The sequence below is a fragment of the Polyergus mexicanus genome, unplaced genomic scaffold (assembly GCF_030449975.1).
Source record: "Polyergus mexicanus isolate NDT 795.1 unplaced genomic scaffold, iyPolMexi1.0 SCAF_1, whole genome shotgun sequence".
Lineage (NCBI taxonomy): Eukaryota > Metazoa > Arthropoda > Insecta > Hymenoptera > Formicidae > Polyergus > Polyergus mexicanus.
In genome coordinates this window covers 4926514-4947143 of record NW_027223321.1, presented here as the reverse complement: position 1 = coordinate 4947143, position 20630 = coordinate 4926514, and the positions used below count along the sequence as shown (strand labels likewise).

The 20630-nt window shown below is 38.0% G+C and overlaps 1 protein-coding gene across 25 annotated transcripts in view; it reads right to left on the bottom strand.

Annotated features, from left to right (window-relative positions):
• The window catches only part of Glut1 (Glucose transporter 1), a 31974-nt gene that overhangs the window by 5898 nt on the left and 5446 nt on the right, over positions 1 to 20630 (bottom strand). For 8 of the 25 annotated variants that reach the window (XM_070295017.1, XM_070294999.1, XM_070295030.1 and 5 more), the window contains 12 exons: positions 18146 to 18494; positions 15881 to 16797; positions 10790 to 10982; positions 10188 to 10298; positions 9695 to 9790; positions 9356 to 9516; positions 8782 to 9141; positions 8314 to 8545; positions 8000 to 8212; positions 6116 to 6340; positions 5739 to 5878; positions 4194 to 4226 (listed from right to left, as the gene is read on the bottom strand). In XM_070295017.1, the coding sequence (XP_070151118.1) occupies positions 4194 to 4226; positions 5739 to 5878; positions 6116 to 6340; positions 8000 to 8212; positions 8314 to 8545; positions 8782 to 9141; positions 9356 to 9516; positions 9695 to 9790; positions 10188 to 10298; positions 10790 to 10982; positions 15881 to 16698 (2582 nt within the window). In that variant the 5' untranslated portion in view covers positions 16699 to 16797; positions 18146 to 18494. The other 17 variants (XM_070295021.1, XM_070295072.1, XM_070295092.1 and 14 more) reach the window with 12 other exon arrangements.

Here is a 20630-nt window from a genome sequence, read left to right as displayed (position 1 = left end):
TGTAAAACATCACGCGACTTGTCCAAGTTTCCATTTCTTTAAATCACATTTCTATTGATTCTTTTTTTTTTCTTTTCTCTTTTTTGTTTCGCTTTTCTCATCACATGAATTTTCTTCCGGAGCATCGACTCGACATGCACTATGCACTGTGTCGCATCTTATGAAATACATCGCTAGAGTTGACAATTTTATCTTATCATTCGCCATCAATATTTTCCTAATTTAATTCGCTTTTACTCGAATCCAAGGAATCGGAAATCTATTGGAGCCAGCTATACCGTTATTACAATTTTACCATGACGGATGTTACCGTAGACTACGATATGATCAGCTGAACTTATTAAATTGGATGATGTATGATATTTTAAACAATGAATGATGAGTAAATGTAGGAGAAACACAGCTACAGATGCAAAGAAAACTCAAGATGCGAAATTTATAGAGGGGAAAATGTAGGTTCGTCTTTATGCTGATTGCGCGATTTACGATTTTGACGAGATGATAAATGAATGAGAATTGATATCTTTTAACCCACTGATATCCCAAACGACTGTTCAGCTGGTTATCCGAACCTAAATATTATTCAACGTTTTAGAGAGAGTTACAACAAATGTTGTACGTAGAATAAATTACATTTTACTTTTTTTCTTTACCATCTATTGTGACCGTACGTATCGATCATTCTCGAATTCAGAGATCCGTGGATCCACAACTGGACGGATTCACGGATCTTGAAATCACGAGCAGCGTCAAGAATCCGTGCGCGAATTTCACGGATATTCGTGTATTTCTACACTTGACAATATAATATATAAATACGTATATGTATATAATGATTCATTTCACAGTTTCTAATCTTGCAATACTAGCGTACAGCGTTTCACTGGCCTGTGTAGTAAAATTTATGTATATGTATACTTATACTAAGAGAGAGAGGTAAAAAGAGAGAGAGAGAGAGAGAGAGAGAAAGAATCAAACATTATATTCGGCAACCTGTGGCAAATTATACATGTAAAAAAAAAAAAAAAAAATCATCGAGAGATAATCTCCTATCAAAAAGATGAAGGGAAATATTTACAAATAAATAAAGTCACAGTTTTGACAAACAGCAAATTATGATACGCGCGTATATTAACATTTTAGTGCAGAGGATAATACGATTTCACGTGGAGTCGCCGCGTGAAAATGGCGACTTGGCTTCGCCGACTCGCGCGAACGAGAAATCAGAGTCCATCCTGACGATGAATACATTTCGCGGCGCACAACACGAATGGAAGAGAAAGAAATTCAATCCGGATAATTAAATAAACAGATTTATTTCACAATATGATGAACGCGATGGTCTGGTTCGGTGATGCCGAAATATTCGTAAAAGTTCGTAAGTAAAATGCTAGCGAGAGCCTAGTCTCGAGATCGGATCGTAGCTTATAATGTGAAATTACACAGTGCGTATCGATTAACACAGTTTCTCACGCTATATAATGAACGCTACAGCTCTCTTCCGGCATTCGATATATATATATATATATATATATATATATATGTATATATATGTATATAACAATATGTATAGATCAATAATAGTTTCTGGCTAACCACGCCAGAGCGTCCACGATATTTTTCTCCGAATAAATCGATTGCAGATTATAGATACGTTCTCATTGTTTAGATCTATAGTTTATCGGTAGCGTGGGTATGGTTGACAATCTTGGCGTCAGATAGGACGGTCTCCGTGCTAGAGTTAGTGGCGAGCTCCTCTTCCCTGCAAGACAATAACGTTACATGTCCAAACGAACCTCGAGTCGTTTTTGGCTTTGGTTTCGGAGAGATCCTACTTTTATCTTTACGCGGATAATTGCACACGTATCGTAAGCTCGTTTGCTGCAACGTGTACGTATAATGCATTCTGAACGGATAAAAAAAAAAAAATGTTCGGCTTTCCTCTTTAGTGTATTCGATGACTCGTATCTCGAAGTACGTCAGCTGAATATCATAATATAATCTATACTAATTGATGTCTATGCAATGTAAAACGATAACGTTTCTGATAAAACGATAATTGATAATCAGAAACTTTTAGCGTTGCAACGACATATAAGATAAATGATAAATAACGTGTGATCTATATCCAACAATAAGATAATTCCTAATCAATAGCATAGCATTATAGATAAGCTACTTGTCTGAAATTTAGATGAATTTTAAATATATTTCAATTAAAAAAAAAAAAAATTAATAACGAAATTTTATAATTATTTTTTGCCGATTAAATAATTTTCGAAGGACTGCTGTGGTACTGCTTCGAAACTTTTTCCTTGTTGCTGAAAAATACAAACCGGTTGTGTCGATATTAAATTGCAATAACTGTGCTATAGCTATATTACTTTTCCTCGCTTATATTGTAGTGTAGATATAAAATTGTGAAGCGAAAGAAAACACCGAGTTGCTAATATAAGACCGGTTAAACCGGATTGTTGATATAACTCGACATCAATATTAGCTTTGAATTGTTACAAGCTGTAGAATGCATTATTGTTAGTTTGTTATTGATTGAGGAAATAAATTTGCAAGCAAATTAGTAAATTCATAAAACACTTTGTATTTATGTCTTGGATTTTCTCCATCATCGTATCTTTGCGAGAGTGCTTTTGAAGAAAGAGTTTCTTACGATAAATAGAAACGAATTAAAATGCGAGAAAGCTCAGATGCGGTATCTTTGGCCCTTATTAATATTAGAAGCTGGCGCTTCTTAATTAACTTGTCTCGAGAAACAAATGACTTTAAGAAACTTTTGTTAAATCGTAAGCAATGTAACCAGTTACCGATTCATCCCTGACGAGTAAAATTCTTCGAATGTTTCGGCAAAACCTTGATCGAAGATAATCGTGAGAGACGAGGGAACGATGGGGAGGAAGAATACGCCTCGTATCAGGATCGCATTTATAAAACGAAGAAGCTCCCGTCGTAGAAATTAAGGGAACACTGAATTGTCGCACGCGATTTTTACACGACGATGAGCGACGGCCGCATCCGATCGCAAAAATTTGTCGTGGTAGTAGTACGTCAAGTATCCCTTAACGCAGTTCAGAAAACGCTTTGGTACGCCAAACAGTAACGTAAGCACTAACATGCAAGTCGCACAATACAGCGCCAATAAACTCGTGCCAACTATCGACATAAAAACTTGTTTCAAGACTCTGCCTGTCGCCGAAACACTTACTGGGCATTGTATGTATACTAAAAGGAGCATGCTGTAAAATACGAGGCTCCAGGAGAGGAAGTCAAGTGATCGGGGCTGTTATGTACATGATTTTAGCCAACGGTGTGTGTGTATGTGTGTTCGCGGAAGCGAAAAACATTCTCTCCGTGTTTTCGTATTCGAGCGTAAAGTTTACAGAGTGTCGATTGTCACGTAATTGTAAATACGAGGATTTATTCGAGGTAAGAAGAGCGCGGCAAACGGCAGTGATGGACCCGCGGAATTATACGGCACCGTCCGACTTGTCGCAATCGCAACGGATTATATACCGGTTACATAATAGCCCTGACGAACTTTTAGAAACTGTGAAATGTATCTCCACAAAAGAGAAAAACGAACAATTTATATGGTAACAATTTATGTCCATGCAGCTATGTATGTATAACTGTCTCTCTCTTTCTCTCCCTCTTAATCAGCCTGACTGATTACGCAATAAAATGGAGACTCGCATGAGCTGGATAGTAAGTAAAGATGTTTCGACATGCCAGGCCTTTAGACCAAAGTTATGATAATCGCTGGGATCGAATCGAGATTATTTTTTAAAGCACTTTATCAATCTCTCTCAATCACACCTTAAAAAAGAATTAATAAGGAGAATAAGAATAATAAAGTTTATATAAAACGGAGCTAGAGATGGAAAAATATTTACTTCAATTTCCATTTTGTATCTCTTACGGAAATATTCTCTAAGAATATTATGGGAGATTTTTAAATTAACTTTTTGCAGGAGAAAAGTATTTTAATTATTCGCTGCATAGTTATGGAAATTTTCTCTTTTCAATGCATAAAAAATAATCCCCTTTTTGAATATGTAATTAGTGGTGTCTTTGATCATTTATCTTCATGCAGTTAAATAATATAATCAATATGTTCGTATAATATACTGTAACAAAGCCACCACAGAGTAACGGGTAACGTGTGTAGCAGGACTCACCCATAAAGTCTGCTGTCCCGCAAGCTGCTCCTGCTCCGAATAACACAGAAAGCACAATTACGATATATCGAATACGATCGTCGTCATCGTAATAACGAAACACGGAAATCAACGAAAATCGGTTACCCAGAGAACTATGAAATAATCAATTTATTGAAACGATACATGTACAGTACGTTAAACAAACAAAATATATCCACATTTGGCCTTGAAAATATAATGATAAGACTATAAGATCTTCAACTCGAACTCTCGCGACTCGAATAAATAACGTGTTTCTTACAAATTACATTATACGAAAGAAATCGCAATTTTGTTAATAAGTCAAATAACGGCGTTTACATGATCGATCGCTCTTTTACGTAACATAGAGCGGATAAATTCTTACACGATCCTCTCTCAGAAATCTAACAGAGTATCATCTCTAGACTTATAGACCGATATAGGAGGATCAAGAGCGAAGATTGTACTTCGTTCGCAATATTCCATAAATGAGATGCTAAAATTACGTTCTTCGTATTTTACATTTCCAGAAGCTAATAACCTACGGGATACTGACTGTTTTCTTTTTCTTTTTCTTTTTTAACGCTTTTCTCGTGTAATAATTTTGTTACATGATTCGCAATGTCGTGCACGTTGCCTCTTCTACTTGCTATCGATTATTAGCGCGTTGCGTCTTATTTGCAAATTGTATGCAAAAACATATTCTCTTTGCAACAGTTTAACGAAACAAGTTTGGGATATATGCAACGAAGGGAAATGAAGCGCGTGACAAAATTTTTAAGTGGAATTTACAACTCTACTTTAGCTCTCGTACTTACAAGTACTATATACAAATCCGTATAAGTAGAAATCAATTTCCTCCTCTTAAAAGAACGAAACTTTATCACAGTTCGACTTCTGTTATTGCTTCGAACGAGAACAGCAATGCATGCAAAAATGCGTAGCGTATTAATGTACTATCCCAACGATATATAATACAGTATATATTTATATATAGAAAAAAAAAAAAAAAAAAAATACACCACGATTGTCTCGACAAATTATAAAACTCTTTCTCATTTTTGAAGAGTCCAGAAAATCTCTATTATAAATATGACGAACATCATTTTCGTTATCGACGGACGGATGAATGCTCGGACGGATATGATAACAGTACATTATACGTCAAAAGTACGATATATATTTTAAGATTATTTTATCTAAGCCCTCTAACTTCTCCCTCTCCTTGTGCAATTAACGGTTAAGAACTTGTGCGATTATTAGTTCGAAAATGTGAATTTTGTTTCTCTTATTGTTAATTAGCTTCAAAATGTATCGAGTCAAAAATGAACGGGATACACATTGAAGGGATTATCGATTTAAGGATTTAAGCTATACATATGTATAGTATATATACATGTATATGTACGTAGTAAAGTACCAAAGAATTCCCTTTGAAAGAAACTAAAGAGAGAGGCGGATGCAGAGTATTCGATTATGTATATAACATTTTGCTATTGTGGTACGTACGGGATGATAGTAAGTTGCTTATGTGCTGCATACCTGTCATTACCATGCCTGAATAAAGCTAGAATCTCTTCGAATGTTTTATTCTTGGTCTCAGGAACCTTCTTGTACGTGAAGATCCAGAAGATGGCTAGAAATGCACTGAACGGTAGGAACGTGTAGTTTTCAAGGCTAGTCTGTAACACACAAATACCGACGTAGCAAGTTTGTAGAAAATTGAAACAATACTCGTATCATATTTAATTATTATATTACTGTGTTATATTAAATAACACGCTAACGTACAATAATTATATATGATTAAAAGTTTTTTTCGCCTGTTACATTCTACGATTTCCGATTTATTCGCTTCTCGCGAATAGAGGAAATTTATTGAGAAAAAAATTGATGATTATCCGTCGTCGTCGTCTTACCTTCATGCTTGGAAAACCGATGCCGACCAAGAAATTAGCCATCCAATTGACGAGGACCGCGATAGACATAGCGGCGGGTCTGGGGCCTTGGGAGAACAGTTCCGCCGTGATCATCCATGGGATGGATCCGGGTCCTACGGCGAAGAACACGACGAAGCACAGAGTAGACACTACCGAGATGTAGGACATCCAATCGATCATTTCCTGCACATAGCCAAAAAACTCCTATCAGGCAGTAGAATCGTGTTCTTCTTTCCTGAGCAGCTGGAGGAGCCTCAGGAAAAAATAAATAAAATAAACCGTACGGCAGGCCCCAAAAATCAATTGAAAACTCAGAAACACATGTCGAACGTATGCGTAATAATTTGTAATGTACCGCATGCAGTGCGTAGCTCAACCCTGTGTAATGAAGGCGATAGAAGTATCTCCTCGTATATGACAGTGCCTTGTTATGTACAATACGATCTCTCGTTAAGCGGTGAAGTTGCTCTTCATGATGAGTGCCAGGATTTGCATTGACCTCGATTATAATATATTTATATAATGCTATCGTTGTTGTACGTACAAAACATCCACGTGTGCAAGCAGTCTCGGAAATACAAATCTGATGTGTACAGTGTACATCTTTTCTCGAACAATTTGTATGAGTGAAATTAATCATCCTCAACATAATATCGTTAAAAAAATATAAGGTGCGAATTGTACAGAATGGCTCTTGTAGTTAATCGAAGAATAAATTATTCTTTATCAAATTCTGTAAAGTGTGAAAGCGTCGGTGCCAAACATTCAGTAGCTTAAGAATCATGGAATTTTATTCGTAAAAAATAATGGATATAAACATATTATAAGAGAGATTATTTTTAGAAAGTATGTTAATTGCGGATGTAATTGTTGATGCGACATACAAAGTGACAGGTTTGAGCCAAATAGAACATAAGTTAATAAACGGGAAATGTCTCCTCCAGACAGTCACGAAAGAGGTCGTCAGTGGTGAAGGGGAGGGAAGGGAAATGGATTATCAAGAAGCAAAACCGCTAGTAAGCCATAATAACAAAACGACGTGCAAGCGTATGATATATATGACACATTGCTTTATTCCCGTATTTTATCTCGCGCTTTTATAATATCGATTACTTTCATCTTTAGCTAAGAGTTACCGGCGCAGAGGTATTTATAAAAACGATTCTTAAATATATATTTATCGTGCTTGAAAATTTATATCGAGCAAGACAATGTTCACATATATCGAAATATAAAATATCTACAATGCAAATGAAAGAAATGACATGCGGGTATAGGACGTGACTTATTAATTACATGAATGGCGGGGAGAAATTAACATGAATTGACATAGTGATGCAAAAATTCGTATAAATATAATAGTGATTCTCACTGTCGGTGCAGTGCTGCACTCCAGCTGTGAACAAAGTGTTAAGTACACCTTTCGCCAAGGTGCATAAAGTGTCAAAGCGCAAATACGTAGCTATGTACAATTCATTTGTCGTTTGTGATGCGATTTTCCTTAGTAAAGCGCAAAGTTCTTAACAATATAGAAATATATTAGTTGTAATCGATAGAATCTTTATCGTTATAAGTCTTCTAAATAACGTCAAATAAATGTTTATATCAATATATAGAATTATGTAGAGAGAATAGCGTACTTCAATTTTTTTTTTTTTTTTTTTTTTACGGTTGTTAGTTTAAATTAAATTAACATGCGATAAATATCGGTAGAACCTTTTTCGTAACCGTTCCTAAAATAATATTACGACTGTCGAAAGCAAGTAACAAGAAAATTTCAAACCTAAATTATTATCAGCTGTAGCTTATCATTAAAATAACGATGAATACATTTCATAATAACGCATTAAAATTTTAACTTACCTTTATGAGAAACGAAATTGTGATGAATATTGAAAAGATAAACATGCCACCGAGACCATACAAGTGCAATGTACGCCTTCCTGTTCTATCCATAAGCGGGATGGACACTAGTGTCATACCAACCATAATGGCACCAATGCCAATGGTTGCAAACTTGGCACTCTCGTCCGTTAAACCAGAACTAGTGAACAGATTCGTGGAATAATAAAATACCTGGAAAAGCGTAATAATTTTATATCGGATTCCATAAAACTATAACATTGATAATAAAAAAGAAATTATAGACGAGTTATATCATGAAAATCGTTACTTACGGCATTAATACCCGAAAGCTGCTGCGAAAGTTGCATAACCACACCAATAACGAGAGGTGCTCTTAAAGTTGGGCTGCATATAAGCTCGGTCATCGAGATTGTAGACTCAGCTTGTTGAGCTCGTTCCTCCGCTCTCATCTCTTCAATATCTTCTTCTACTTGGTTACTGGCTCTCAACCTTCTCAAAGCTTTCCGAGCCTCTTCCTCCCACTGTTTAGTAATGAGCAAATATCTGAAAGCATTTTTTTCTCATTAATTGTAATATCGATTGTATATATCAATTGCGCGAGCAAAGAATTATCTGAAATGAAACGAGTTAAAAATCGATATATTTTTATTCTCAAATTTCTTCGATTAATTTTTCGAATTCGACGAATTTTTCGATTAAACTCTTGGAAAAGCCTATTCAAGTCGAAAATACAAGATTTGTTTTTTTGAAATTACGTTTATATGAATTTTATATCTCACCTTGGAGATTCCGGGCAAACTGGAAGCAGCAATAGCTGTAGAATGGCAGGACAGATAGCTAGTCCTAAGAGAACGGGCCAACCCTCGTTTGTTCCAAGGATTTGCTCGATGCCCAGCACCTGGGAGACCAGGAGGCCCACCGTAACAGCGAGCTGGTTCACCGTGCCTAGGCCGCCTCTCAGGTTCAATGGCGCTATTTCCGATATGTACATGGGAACCAACGAGGTGTTCAAGCCACAATTGACACCGATGATGAACCGTCCGAAGAACAACATTTCGTACGACTCAGCGAGCTTTGTGAAACCCATCAGGCACGCCCCCACGATGCCCAGCACGTTGTTTAGCAGTAAGCCTCCCTTTCTATGATTCAGAAAACAGAAGGCCGAAGTTAATTTCTGTGTTCTTCTATTTATATAATTATGCAACAATTATTATCCAGATTTTCCAATAAGTAGAAATTTCGAGCGAAAAGATAGATAATAAAAAAAAAGCGTACAGAAATATATAAATTATAATTTGCAAAGTATTATAATTATATGTAAAATCGGGAGGCTGATATAATATTGACGCCAACCTGCCAAATCTGTTGGCGATCGTTCCTCCACTGAAACCACCCACCATACCACCGATCGCGAATATGCTCACGGCCACAGAGTATAATGTCTTGACAGAATCATCCGAAATATCCTCTCCGTATCTATCCTTGTATACATCTTTCATAAAATTCTCTATGTTCTGCAAAAAGTTTGAGCCCGATTAATTTACAGAAATAAATGTTCGCTTATGAAAATTATTTATGACATTTATTGTACATATATATATATATATATATATATATATATATAGATAGATAGAGAGAGAGAGAGAGAGAGAGAGAGAAAGCCGCATTTTTTTATGTTTAAAAAAAACATACCACTTCAGGCGCGTTAATCACTCCAGTATTATATCCAAATTGCAACATTCCCAATACGGCTGCCAGTATCGCATACGATAGGAAAAGTGTCAGTCCCTGAAAGTAATCGGATTTATCGTTCACGTGTTTACATACGTGAGAAATACACATTTCTTTCAACATGCATATCTTTAACAAATGCAAAATGTAATAAAAGGAAAGGAAGTTAATGAGGTGCATCAAATATAAATGGAGCAATGGAGTACTGCCAAATCAAATAAAAATACAAGGACATAGGATTTAATTCTGCAAATTTTATTAACGGTTTCTCGTACACACATTATCGATAAAAATCATACACATCGATAAAACAAATTAAAGCATAAGTAATATAACGTGAGAGACAACTATTTGTAAGGCAATAACTCAAACTTCGCGTTAAAGCATTTCTCTAAAACATAAAACAAAAGTTGTGTAAAAAAAAATAACATTATTTTTTAAAGCCGGAAATCACCTGCTCCAGGAGTCTAAGTTTCCGCCGATGGGAGTGCTCTTCCAGTCGATCCACGTACTCCCGTAATTCCTCTATCTCTTCCTTAACTTGCTGTACCGTATCTAGTTCGTGCTGCGTGTCAGGGGGGGGAAAAAAAAAAACCTGAGACACACTTCCATACATACCAAATACGATTTTTGCATGATTAAAAGGAGAGTACGTCAACTGACGCAAGAATTTTATATTCTTAAATGTGATATTTTCCATGTCAATTTATGTATATAACCGAATTTTCTTTTTCGATTACACGCCTCTATAATTCTTTTATTTAAAACAAACTATGAAATAGTCCTACAGCCAAATTTTTTTCGCTATATATTAATCATTAGATATTAATTTTTAAAAATGACATTATCGCAATTATATAAAAAAAAAAAAAAAAAAAAAAAACATTTATTAAATTTATTATTAAATTATTTTTTCGGAATAATAATTTTATGCTTATATTATATTTCTTTTTGCTTCGATATTATTATTTGCAAATTAAAGATCAATTTTTAAATCAGAAATAATTGGATCGGCAATATTCAAATCCAAAAGAATAGATGCATCGAATAGAGTACCTTAATCGCGACCATGTCCCGCTTCACTTCGCTGACCTCGCTCTGACAAGACTCTACGCTCTTCGTGAGCTCCTGCAGCTGCGTGCGGATCTCGCAGAGAGCGACGGTAGTCTCCAGCTGGCGGTCACCCCGCTGCAGCTCGTCCAGCTTGGCACTCAAGTTCATACTCATAACGCTGACCTGTTTCTGCAGACTGTTCCCACACACATAATCCCCGCGTGAATCTCGCTGATTCGTACGGGCGAGCAGATCGACAACATTGTCGAGCACACTGACACTAGACGTACAAGGCTAAAGCTATTTGCCTATAGATCCCTAAGATAAAATCCAACTATCTCCGCGTTTAACTGCCGAGCATCTTCGTCTGCGAGATGATTTAGCGTGTCATCTCGCTTTCTCGCGTACGTAATTTATATTGCGTATGTAACGTATACGAAGATCCGTAACGATACTTACGTAACATTATAGAAGAATAAAGAGAAGAATAAAAGTAAAAGATGATTTGATGTAGGTGCAAAAGTGCCGGAACACGTTTGTCCCTCGAGAACTCGAAAACGCGGCGAGCGTTAGCTCGGCAGCTCATGGGAATGTTGGGATGTAACATATATATATATATATATATAAATATCTATACATATATATATGTACAATCGGCTCTCTCTCTATATATAGTATATATTTATGTAGTAAATAATGTCAAGTTGCAGAAAACAATAGCAGACAAAAATATAAACGCCACTAAAAGCACGTCTAAGGTGTGTGTGATGAGTGTGAGGGGTAACAGACACTACAATGGAAATATATATATATATATATATATATATATATATATTCTTTGCAGCTGTGCACATATTAGATGGAAGTTTGTGAATTCGCGTATGTGTAGATATAAAATGCTTCAATATTTATTGAAGAGAGAGAAAGAGAGAGAGAGAGAGAGAGAGAGAGAGAGAGAATGTCGAAATGATACTCTTTGTCCGTAAATTCTAGAATCTCGCATACCTATAACTATATCGCCTTCGGATCTCTTCTCCCGGCACATACAATTATTTCTATAGCCACGATGCAGGAATGTGCAAGTGAGTGAAAATGATTGATATCTCGCACGCGCTCAATATACATAATACGTATACATGTGTGATCATGGAGGATCATGAGACTTTCAAACGAACGGTGAATTGGCAAACTCATCGATCGATGTGCACAGCCAAGCAGAAAGAGTGACTTAAGATGAGATATAATAGAATAGAGCGAGAGAAAAAGATTTTTTTTTTTTTTTTTAGCAGCAGGTGAATAGCAGAAATGAATGAGCACATGATTCGAAGAGACGCGAGGAGAGATGAGATAGAATGTAAAAGATGTGAAGAGGAAAAGATATAGGGGTGACGAACAGATATAGACATAGAGAGACGAAAATATGTACACTTATCAAACAAAAGATTGTACCGCTATTCGAACGATGAAAAATGATAATGACAAGAGACTGGGAAATCGAGAATCTAAGCATCCAAGAGTTTATCGAGAAATGCATTCAGAAATATGTATATTTAAAAATCCTATGCATTCAAAGAGAGAGATGAAAGATCGTTTTTGCATATATGATACATTTTACTTGATTTTAACTTGATATTTAACTTGGTATTTAATTTTTTTTACTTATCATATTTAAGAAAAGTAATCAAGAGTGGTACGAAACTAGTTTTGATACGTGTACATATATAGATAGATAGAGACAAGGAGGAGAAAGATGGGAGAGAAAAAAAGAAAAAAAAAAGAGAGAGAGAGAGAGAGCAGTGATGATGTTGTCATGTACCTGGGAGGTAGGGAGACCATGGCTGTGTTCCGAAACTACAGTAGCCTCTATGCCTCCCCACTCACTCCTCTTGATTCAGTATTTCGTCTTATTCTCACAGAGATCTATTTGTTCTTTGCTTTGTTCACACGAGACATATGTACGTACGTTGGATTATCCACCAAATCCAATCAATTGACTCTGAACTGCTTGTTGTCAAGTGGTCCACAACCAAAGGTGGAGAGGTAACGTGTACACGGCGAGAGGGGGTATATAAGGCCCGACGACGCCCGCCCCTGCCTCCTCTCTTATTTCACTCACTCTGTAAAACTTTACCTAGTTTGGAAACACAGTCGTGGTTCAGTAAAAAAATCATGTCATAATGATATATTCGCTCGCATTTAGTAATCGTGACGTCCAATTCACTTCTATTGAGAGAGAGAGAGAGAGAGAAAAAAAAAAGAAAGAGACGGAGCCGTCACGTGTGAAAGAGACGTTTTCACACATCACCATGCGACGCACCGCCAGCTTACTCACCCCTGCCTAGCCGCCCGCGTCCACAAGCGAGCTTGCACAATTTGAATGGCCCATCACTTTATGCGGAACGAACAGTCGGCAAAATAATTTACAAAAAAATCAGCATGATCTCATGAGAGTGATAAAGAGTATTCAGACACGCACACAAATAAGTCACAGCGACGGCACATCGAGCAACAAGTATGTAGTAGTGCTGTCACTTTACGAGGATCTACGAGCAGATCCTCGAGCGAAATCGTGCTTAAAATCGTGATTAAAATTATTTGTGTCGCACAAAAAGTGAGTAACATTTTGAGATTCTTATACAGTGAAGTCACAATCCATCTATTATGTTCGACGATATCCCACAAGAATATGTTCTTTATTTTCGTTTGGGATATTTTTCGACTATGTACGCAATTTCCTTGCATAATCACGGATTCTTTTAACAATGGCGGTGCAACTGACAATAAAATCTCATCGCGAATCGCTTTATTAGCAATCAATTGCCTGTATCCCCGTGTACACAAACCGGATATCATTACCGGTAGGCTGGCCGGTTTTTCTTCCTCATTTCAAGCTCTAGTGGTGCTATTGCGAGCTTATTTGTGCACCTGACTTCGAAAGGGAGTTATGATTTTGAATGAAATGAGCAATCAGTGGTAAGCCTGCGAGCGCCGCAGCCAAAAAATTCCATAACAACGGCATCGGTAGTGTCTGATTATCGACTGTTATGAGACCGAGAGAGTGTGTAGTATGTACAAGAATAGAGCTTAAGAGCGAGTGTGATTTATGTATAAATGATGAATGGCATGGCACAAAGCCTTGCATTGCATTCTCGGATACATAGAGAGTCTATATAAAATAATAAGCGGGGAAGACGCGTCCGTTTTTCTTTTTTCTTCTTTTTTTTTTTTCTTTCTTTCTTTCTTTTCTCTTTTGCCGTCACGTGATTATCGTAAAGTAAAAGGCACCGCCACACTTAGGCCGGAATTACCTGGATGCATTTGCAACACAGTTAGGTTCTCGGGAGAACGATGTTTATGGAAAATGGTACGTTCGTAAAGTCGTTTTCGTCGGTGGCGAAGCTTTATTTGATCGATAAGTAAGCGTTATCGATTCGGCAAGGAGAGAGCACTTAAACACGGCGGATAAAAGAGAACGAGAAGTATCTCCTTGATTAGTATGCAAGTTTCGAGAGCTCGTATACACGTTGTTTTACCGGAAGTACTAAGCTAAGTCACTCGCGAGAGATTTAAAATGCCAAGTCTCTCGTGACTGTTAATATTAGCCGGAGCCTCCATCCAATATGAATATCCAGTAGACAGGCATGTTGGAATAATCAAATTTCGCGATAATGAAAGCGTGGGATGTCGGAAGAAAGATAATTATTTCTTTTTTTTTTTTTTTTTTTTTTCTTAATGGATTTGTCCGCGATCTTTTTTCTCGATTATTGTAACATATATACAGCTCTTCGTATAATTTTAATTAACAATAAATGTAATATTCTTCGAGAGAGAATTTAAATCAAACTCAGAATTTGTATCAGAAATGGAGCAAGCCGAGAATAAATCATTCGGGAATTGAATGTCGAAAAATAACTGCGACTCTATCATGCCACACGAGATTATTTAGACATAAGTATAGAAACTAAAAGAAAACTTTCTACGCTTCACTCGTCATGAAAAGAGTAAAGTATGATTTCTCTATACAAGATCCTAAAAAGAAATCACTACTAATGTGAGAATCAATACAGAATTCTAAGGCTAAACTATGTTAGAATAATATTTCAAATTGAAATTCATGATCACTCGTTTTCGCAACGTTCGCCGGGTTAATCTTCTACGGTCTTTGGAAAAGAAAAAAAATTATTATGAGAGATTATTGTAAGATTACATGTAAAACACCGCAAATGTTATTTCGTGTATTATTTCAGAATTACATCTTGTCGTAGAAGCTTAACGTATCATCCGACACGAACAATGCGAATAATAAGTGAATAAGTATAAGCTTTTGGTCGCTCGAATTTGATCTGAATAGCCTTAATAAGCGGGAGTTTTTTTTTTTTTTTTTTTTTTTTTTTTTTTTTGCAAAAATCGCGAATAATTTGCAACGTTACGAGCGTCGATAAAAGTTTGCGGAATTGACGATAGCGCGAATTCTTCGCAAACTTTTATCGACGCTATCTAACGTCCAACAATCCAGATAATTCTTAGAGACATTCGGTGGCGACGCCAATCATCCTTGGGTAACGTAATTTGTGTTTTCGGGTTGTTATAAAAGCCTTGTTGGTTTTTCGATAACGATTATGTCAAGTCCAAGGATGCTAAAGATCTAAGAAGCCCAGCAGCCGAGGACTAAACCGCCATATGAGCCCGGAAATTGCGATATAAATCAGCAGTAATAAGCGAGACATTTTTTGCATAGCATAAAAACCTGAAATCTTTCTCTTTGCGATCCTAAAAAAAGCAGTGTAATAAAATAAGTATATATTGTGCATTATCCTTTCGTACATTCTCTCGTTTCTCAAAAACGAGGGGAATACGATGATGATAATAATCGTTCGGTCCAACGGCTCGTATCGCTACGATAATCCTACCGAAGATATCAACAAAACTTGGACAACAACTCTTCCTCTTGGCGTAGAGCACGTGGCGTGTGGAAGTTGGCTCGATAATCGCGATAATTTGCGCGATTGGAGTAGTGTACACCGATTTGAGGGGAGGAGGGGAAACCAAGAGAGTGCGAGAGAGTGGTCGTTCGCGTGGATCGTACGAACGTACCTTACGAGCAACTCCCGTAGAGTGGCTTCATCGTCCTCCTGTACCTCTTCCTGCGTCTCATTACTGAACCCGCCGCGACTAGAGTGATGATGGCGGTGCTGCCTGCCGGTCGTCCTGGTTCCGGATGCCGGTGGGTACTGGCCGTGCAACCCGTGATGATGATGATGATGGTGCGTCGCCGAGGCGTTGGTGCTGGCCGAGTGCAAGTAACGGGCGACGGTGCTCTGGCTCGTTGGTCGCCCCCTGGTCAGCTTGAGGCCGGTAGCCGCGGGAGGCGGCAATACGGCGCCTGTACCGGGCTCCACGTGGATCCTGCGCGCGGCATACCGCTCCTCCTCCACTCTGCCGACGACGACGATGTCCCGCTGGCGCGCCCGATCCAATGGCCGACGCCGATCGGCCGATCCGCTGCGCGATCTCGCGCCGCCGCTCGTTCCCGATCCCAACCGACCGTTCCTGCCGACTGTCCTGCTACGGGGAACGGTACCGCCGCTGGTGACGATGTCCTCCCGGTCCCCCGACTGATCGCCCCACCAGTCGCCGCTACCTCCAACCTGGACCCCGAAATCGAGACTTCCCCTGCTGCCGCCGACGTTCTCGTCCTCCTCCTCCTCCTCCTCCTCCTCCTCCTCCTCCTCTTCCTCTTCCTCTTCCCCCTGCACCGCGTGCCCAATGGCGGCACCAGCCGGCTGATCCGTATCCTGAGACCCCGAGAGGCCCGGGATCTCCTCGTAGAGACACTCCGAATCCTGATCCGTCGGCACTGTCGCGCTCTGCCACAACTGGTTTATTGGCTTGAAGCCGCGTGAATCGGCCATCGTTCAAGCTGCGCCCAAAGACAGACGGAAGCCGTACATACAGTGGTCCTCTCCGATCATGCTCTCCTCTTTTTACCGTTTGCGTATCCATTGCGATAACTAACGACATTTCGATAAAGTGCCAGTGACGATCCTTTCGTGACGCTTGTCTCCGCGATTATTTGTGGAACAGGATTTTTCTATAGTAACCAGGCGAAATCGACGGAATGCGCGATACAACGAAAAATAATATCGTGTATCGCGGTGGCAAGATTGTCCAAGCGAATCATATCGTAGCGCGATATAAATAAACAATCCGAGGGATATCTTGCTCATTGACGGAACGCCTATCGCGATCCGCGTTCCTCGCAAATTAAGCCCTCGAGAAAATTCATCACGCGCGTTAATAAATGAATAAAACGAATTTTAGAAAATTCGCGTCCTATCGTAAGAGCCGTCTGGCAGACACAGCGGAACGGAAATAATTCACGGAGAGTTTGCCCGCGTGATGCGCATGCATACAAAATGCTTCAACTTTGCAACGGGCAGCTTTCGCTCGCGTCGCAGCTAATAATATGAGACGCCGGCTTGGCATAAGGATAACTGAAATAATAGCCTTTTCCCTCTATCGAAGTTCGCGATCCCGATGGAGCAGAAGTTACTCCGTTCGTAGAGGATGTAAACGGTTGCAAACAAACTATAGACTCGTCACATTCGAACGGCCGCTAACTTCGGCTTGCATCGAGAATGAGAGGGATTCTGCGAATGACATCGCCTGCAGGCGAATTACGAAACACAAAAGTTTCCGAGATGGTATTGAATCGCCGTTTCGAGAATCACGGCATTTTTTTTTTTATTTTTTTTTTTTAAAGAATGTTCGATTGCACGCTACGCAACATCGAGCGATAGTCTCGCTGGATTGATACATAAATATTTTAAGGAAAAAAAAAATAAAATACTTATGCGAATAACATGGTTTTGGTCGTTGCGAGTAAAAAAAATTTCCGATTCTACGTAGCGAGGTTTGGATTTTAAAGCTACTCCGCGAATAATGATTAGAAAAGAGGAGCGATATTATTGTATAACGTATGCAGAGTTGCCACGGTTATGGAAGTCCGTAATTTGTAAGGTTCACTTTACACGACTTTCAAGCAAACGGGACGTTTCATATTTAAAGAGGATAAATTACGAACTTGGTCTTCATTCGTGTACTTCGAACTACTGCCCTAATAAATTCAACGTCAGCGTTTTTTTTTTTTTTTTTTTTAAGGGTCATGCGAAAAAAAATATAGAGCGCTACTCTTAATATATATAAAATCTTTGAGAATTCTCCCCATTTTCAAAACTTTACATTTTAGAACAGAAGTTTCTTTTACTCACAACGACCGATACCATCGAATGTAACATGGGACCCTTTATTGTCTCGAAACACAAGCCATCTATCATAAATGAAGAAATACAGACTCACCTTAAAGAATTCGCAAGCCATTGTGCCCGGCGATGATATATCACGCCACGACGTTCGTCTCGCACCTGCTTACACCCGCTCGACGATGAAGGAACTCCGTTGTGGATCCTTCGATCTATCAGCTATCGAAAGATTGCTTCGCGACGCGAAAGAGGACAGCGAAACAAGACGGGGAAAGGGCCGGGAAGGCGTAAACGCACAATATACACGGATGCGAAAATGGAGAACACGGTGGAATTTCCACCGCTTTTGTACGGAGCACTAACGTATCGCGTTTTCAGAGGGGCCCCTTCCCTCCGATCGATCGGACTTGTATCGGACTCAGTACAAGACGGCGAGTGATAAGAATCTGTAACAGACAGAGAAATCGATTAATGTCGCCGAGATATCCGAAATAAAAATATCTGACGATTACGATAATTAACAGTAGTTCAAAATGATAGCAATCTCAGACTCTATTATAAGTATAGCGCTTATCTTTTTATATCGTATATTTTTTTTGTCTCTATTCCATTCGCGAAGAAAAAGCATTCAACGTATACGTGTGATCTTCATCTATGGACTTTAAGATAAAAAGAAAGAAGATGCCTCTTTTTCCATCCGTTCTTTGTGCAATTTTATAGATATCGTCGCTACGTATATCGTAATTACGATATCGGAATAAGATACCAATTGTCTAAGATCGAGCTAGAAACGATTTCTATAAATGTCAGCTCAATTTTACCGGAATTTCACTCATTTTATGAGAATTACTAAAGACAATAAGACCTTAAAAATTATCTTAAAATTAATTAAATTCAATTATGGAAATGTCATCTTCACATTTACAATTGATCTTATAGAAATTTTACTCTGATTGAAGAAGGAATGTGTTTTCTGTAACGCTTTTTTCTTTTTTCCTGTCGGAAACCACGTAAAATTATTTCTCTTCCTAGAAAATTATTTGTCGAGGACATGCGAATTCGAGAGATATTCAATAATCTGGTCATAATTTCGTGCCGGTAGACGAGGAGCGGCGAATGTCAGGAAAGGAAAAAAAAACGAGGACTTGGAAACTTTTGTGTTTTGTAAATCTAAAAATTGATAGAAATTATATCGTGACAGGAAGATTACATCCGCAACGCGCTCCCGGCCGTTGCGAAACTTTCTATCCGCATTTTCCATGAAACGTGACTAAAACTTTGTCGCCGCATGCACGGGAGACGAGAGAGCAAAATTAACAATTATATTGTAAATTACACGTGTCATTAAATAAATATATTTATTTGTCGAGGACATGCGAATTCGAGAGATATTCAATAATCTGGTCATAATTTCGTGCCGGCAGACGAGGAGCGGCGAATGTTAGGAAAGGAAAAAAAAGAAACGAGGACTTGGAAACTTTTGTGTTTTGTAAATCTATTACCATTCTGCGTATTTCGCTCGTGACTTTTCTGATAATGGCTTAACTATCTACAGATAAATTCTGACAATAGTTTGTCCGCAAACGTCGAAGTATCCAAGAGTTTCCGCAGATTAATTTCGTTCGCAAATGTTTGTCAATATTTCGAAATTGCATATCGCAAGTCTTAGATTCCAAAGAATTGTCATCTGGTCCGCATCGAAGCTCGTTACAGCGCGAACTGTCAGTTTCGATTTTTAAATTTCATCTTGTGCGAAAAACAATAACAGAAAGTATTGATTAGTAGACTGGGCATGTAAAATATGATACCGCCTTATCATCGTTCTCCTCGGTGTATCAAATCCGTTTTCGATGACATATCAGCTTGGCTAATATCTCTCATATATATATATATATATATATATCGTTATGAATATTGTATTATATTAAATTCCGCTTAACAAGATTCGACAATGTGAGTAAATAATAAAAGAGCGCGTTTTTTAGAATACAAAGAAAGATCCATTGTAATGATTATACCATAATTAAGACTCATGGTCAAGTCACCGATTAAAATTCATTTTAGCATATCGAGTTCCCGGACTGCAATTTCGCGATTTTACGAAGAACAAGAAGAAAATAAACGATTCTATTGGTAATGTAAAATAATGCGAAGCATCTCGTGTGTTTATCGCTTACATAATAAAATACTAATTTCCGCCATTAACGCGCTACATTAGCCGCACGATATAATCGCCTTGATAACGAGGAGTAAAATTCCAAAAATAATCGCTTCTTAGAGGATACACGATGTGTTTAATAATATATTTTTATCATATGGCTACCAGAGATAATATATATGTCAACATGTAGGCGAAGTATCAAATTTAATTTTTAAAATAAAGCATCGATTCTCGTATTACATATTTGAGATTTTTATCGATTATTATCGGTACTTTGAAAACATGAAAGAGAAATATATATGATGTATCTATAATAGATATTTTTTTATCATTAATAACATCAATAGGCTCAGAGTAATAATAATTAAGTGGGAAAACTGGCAGATAAGAGCCAAGACGCGGAAATAAGTTCGCACACTAA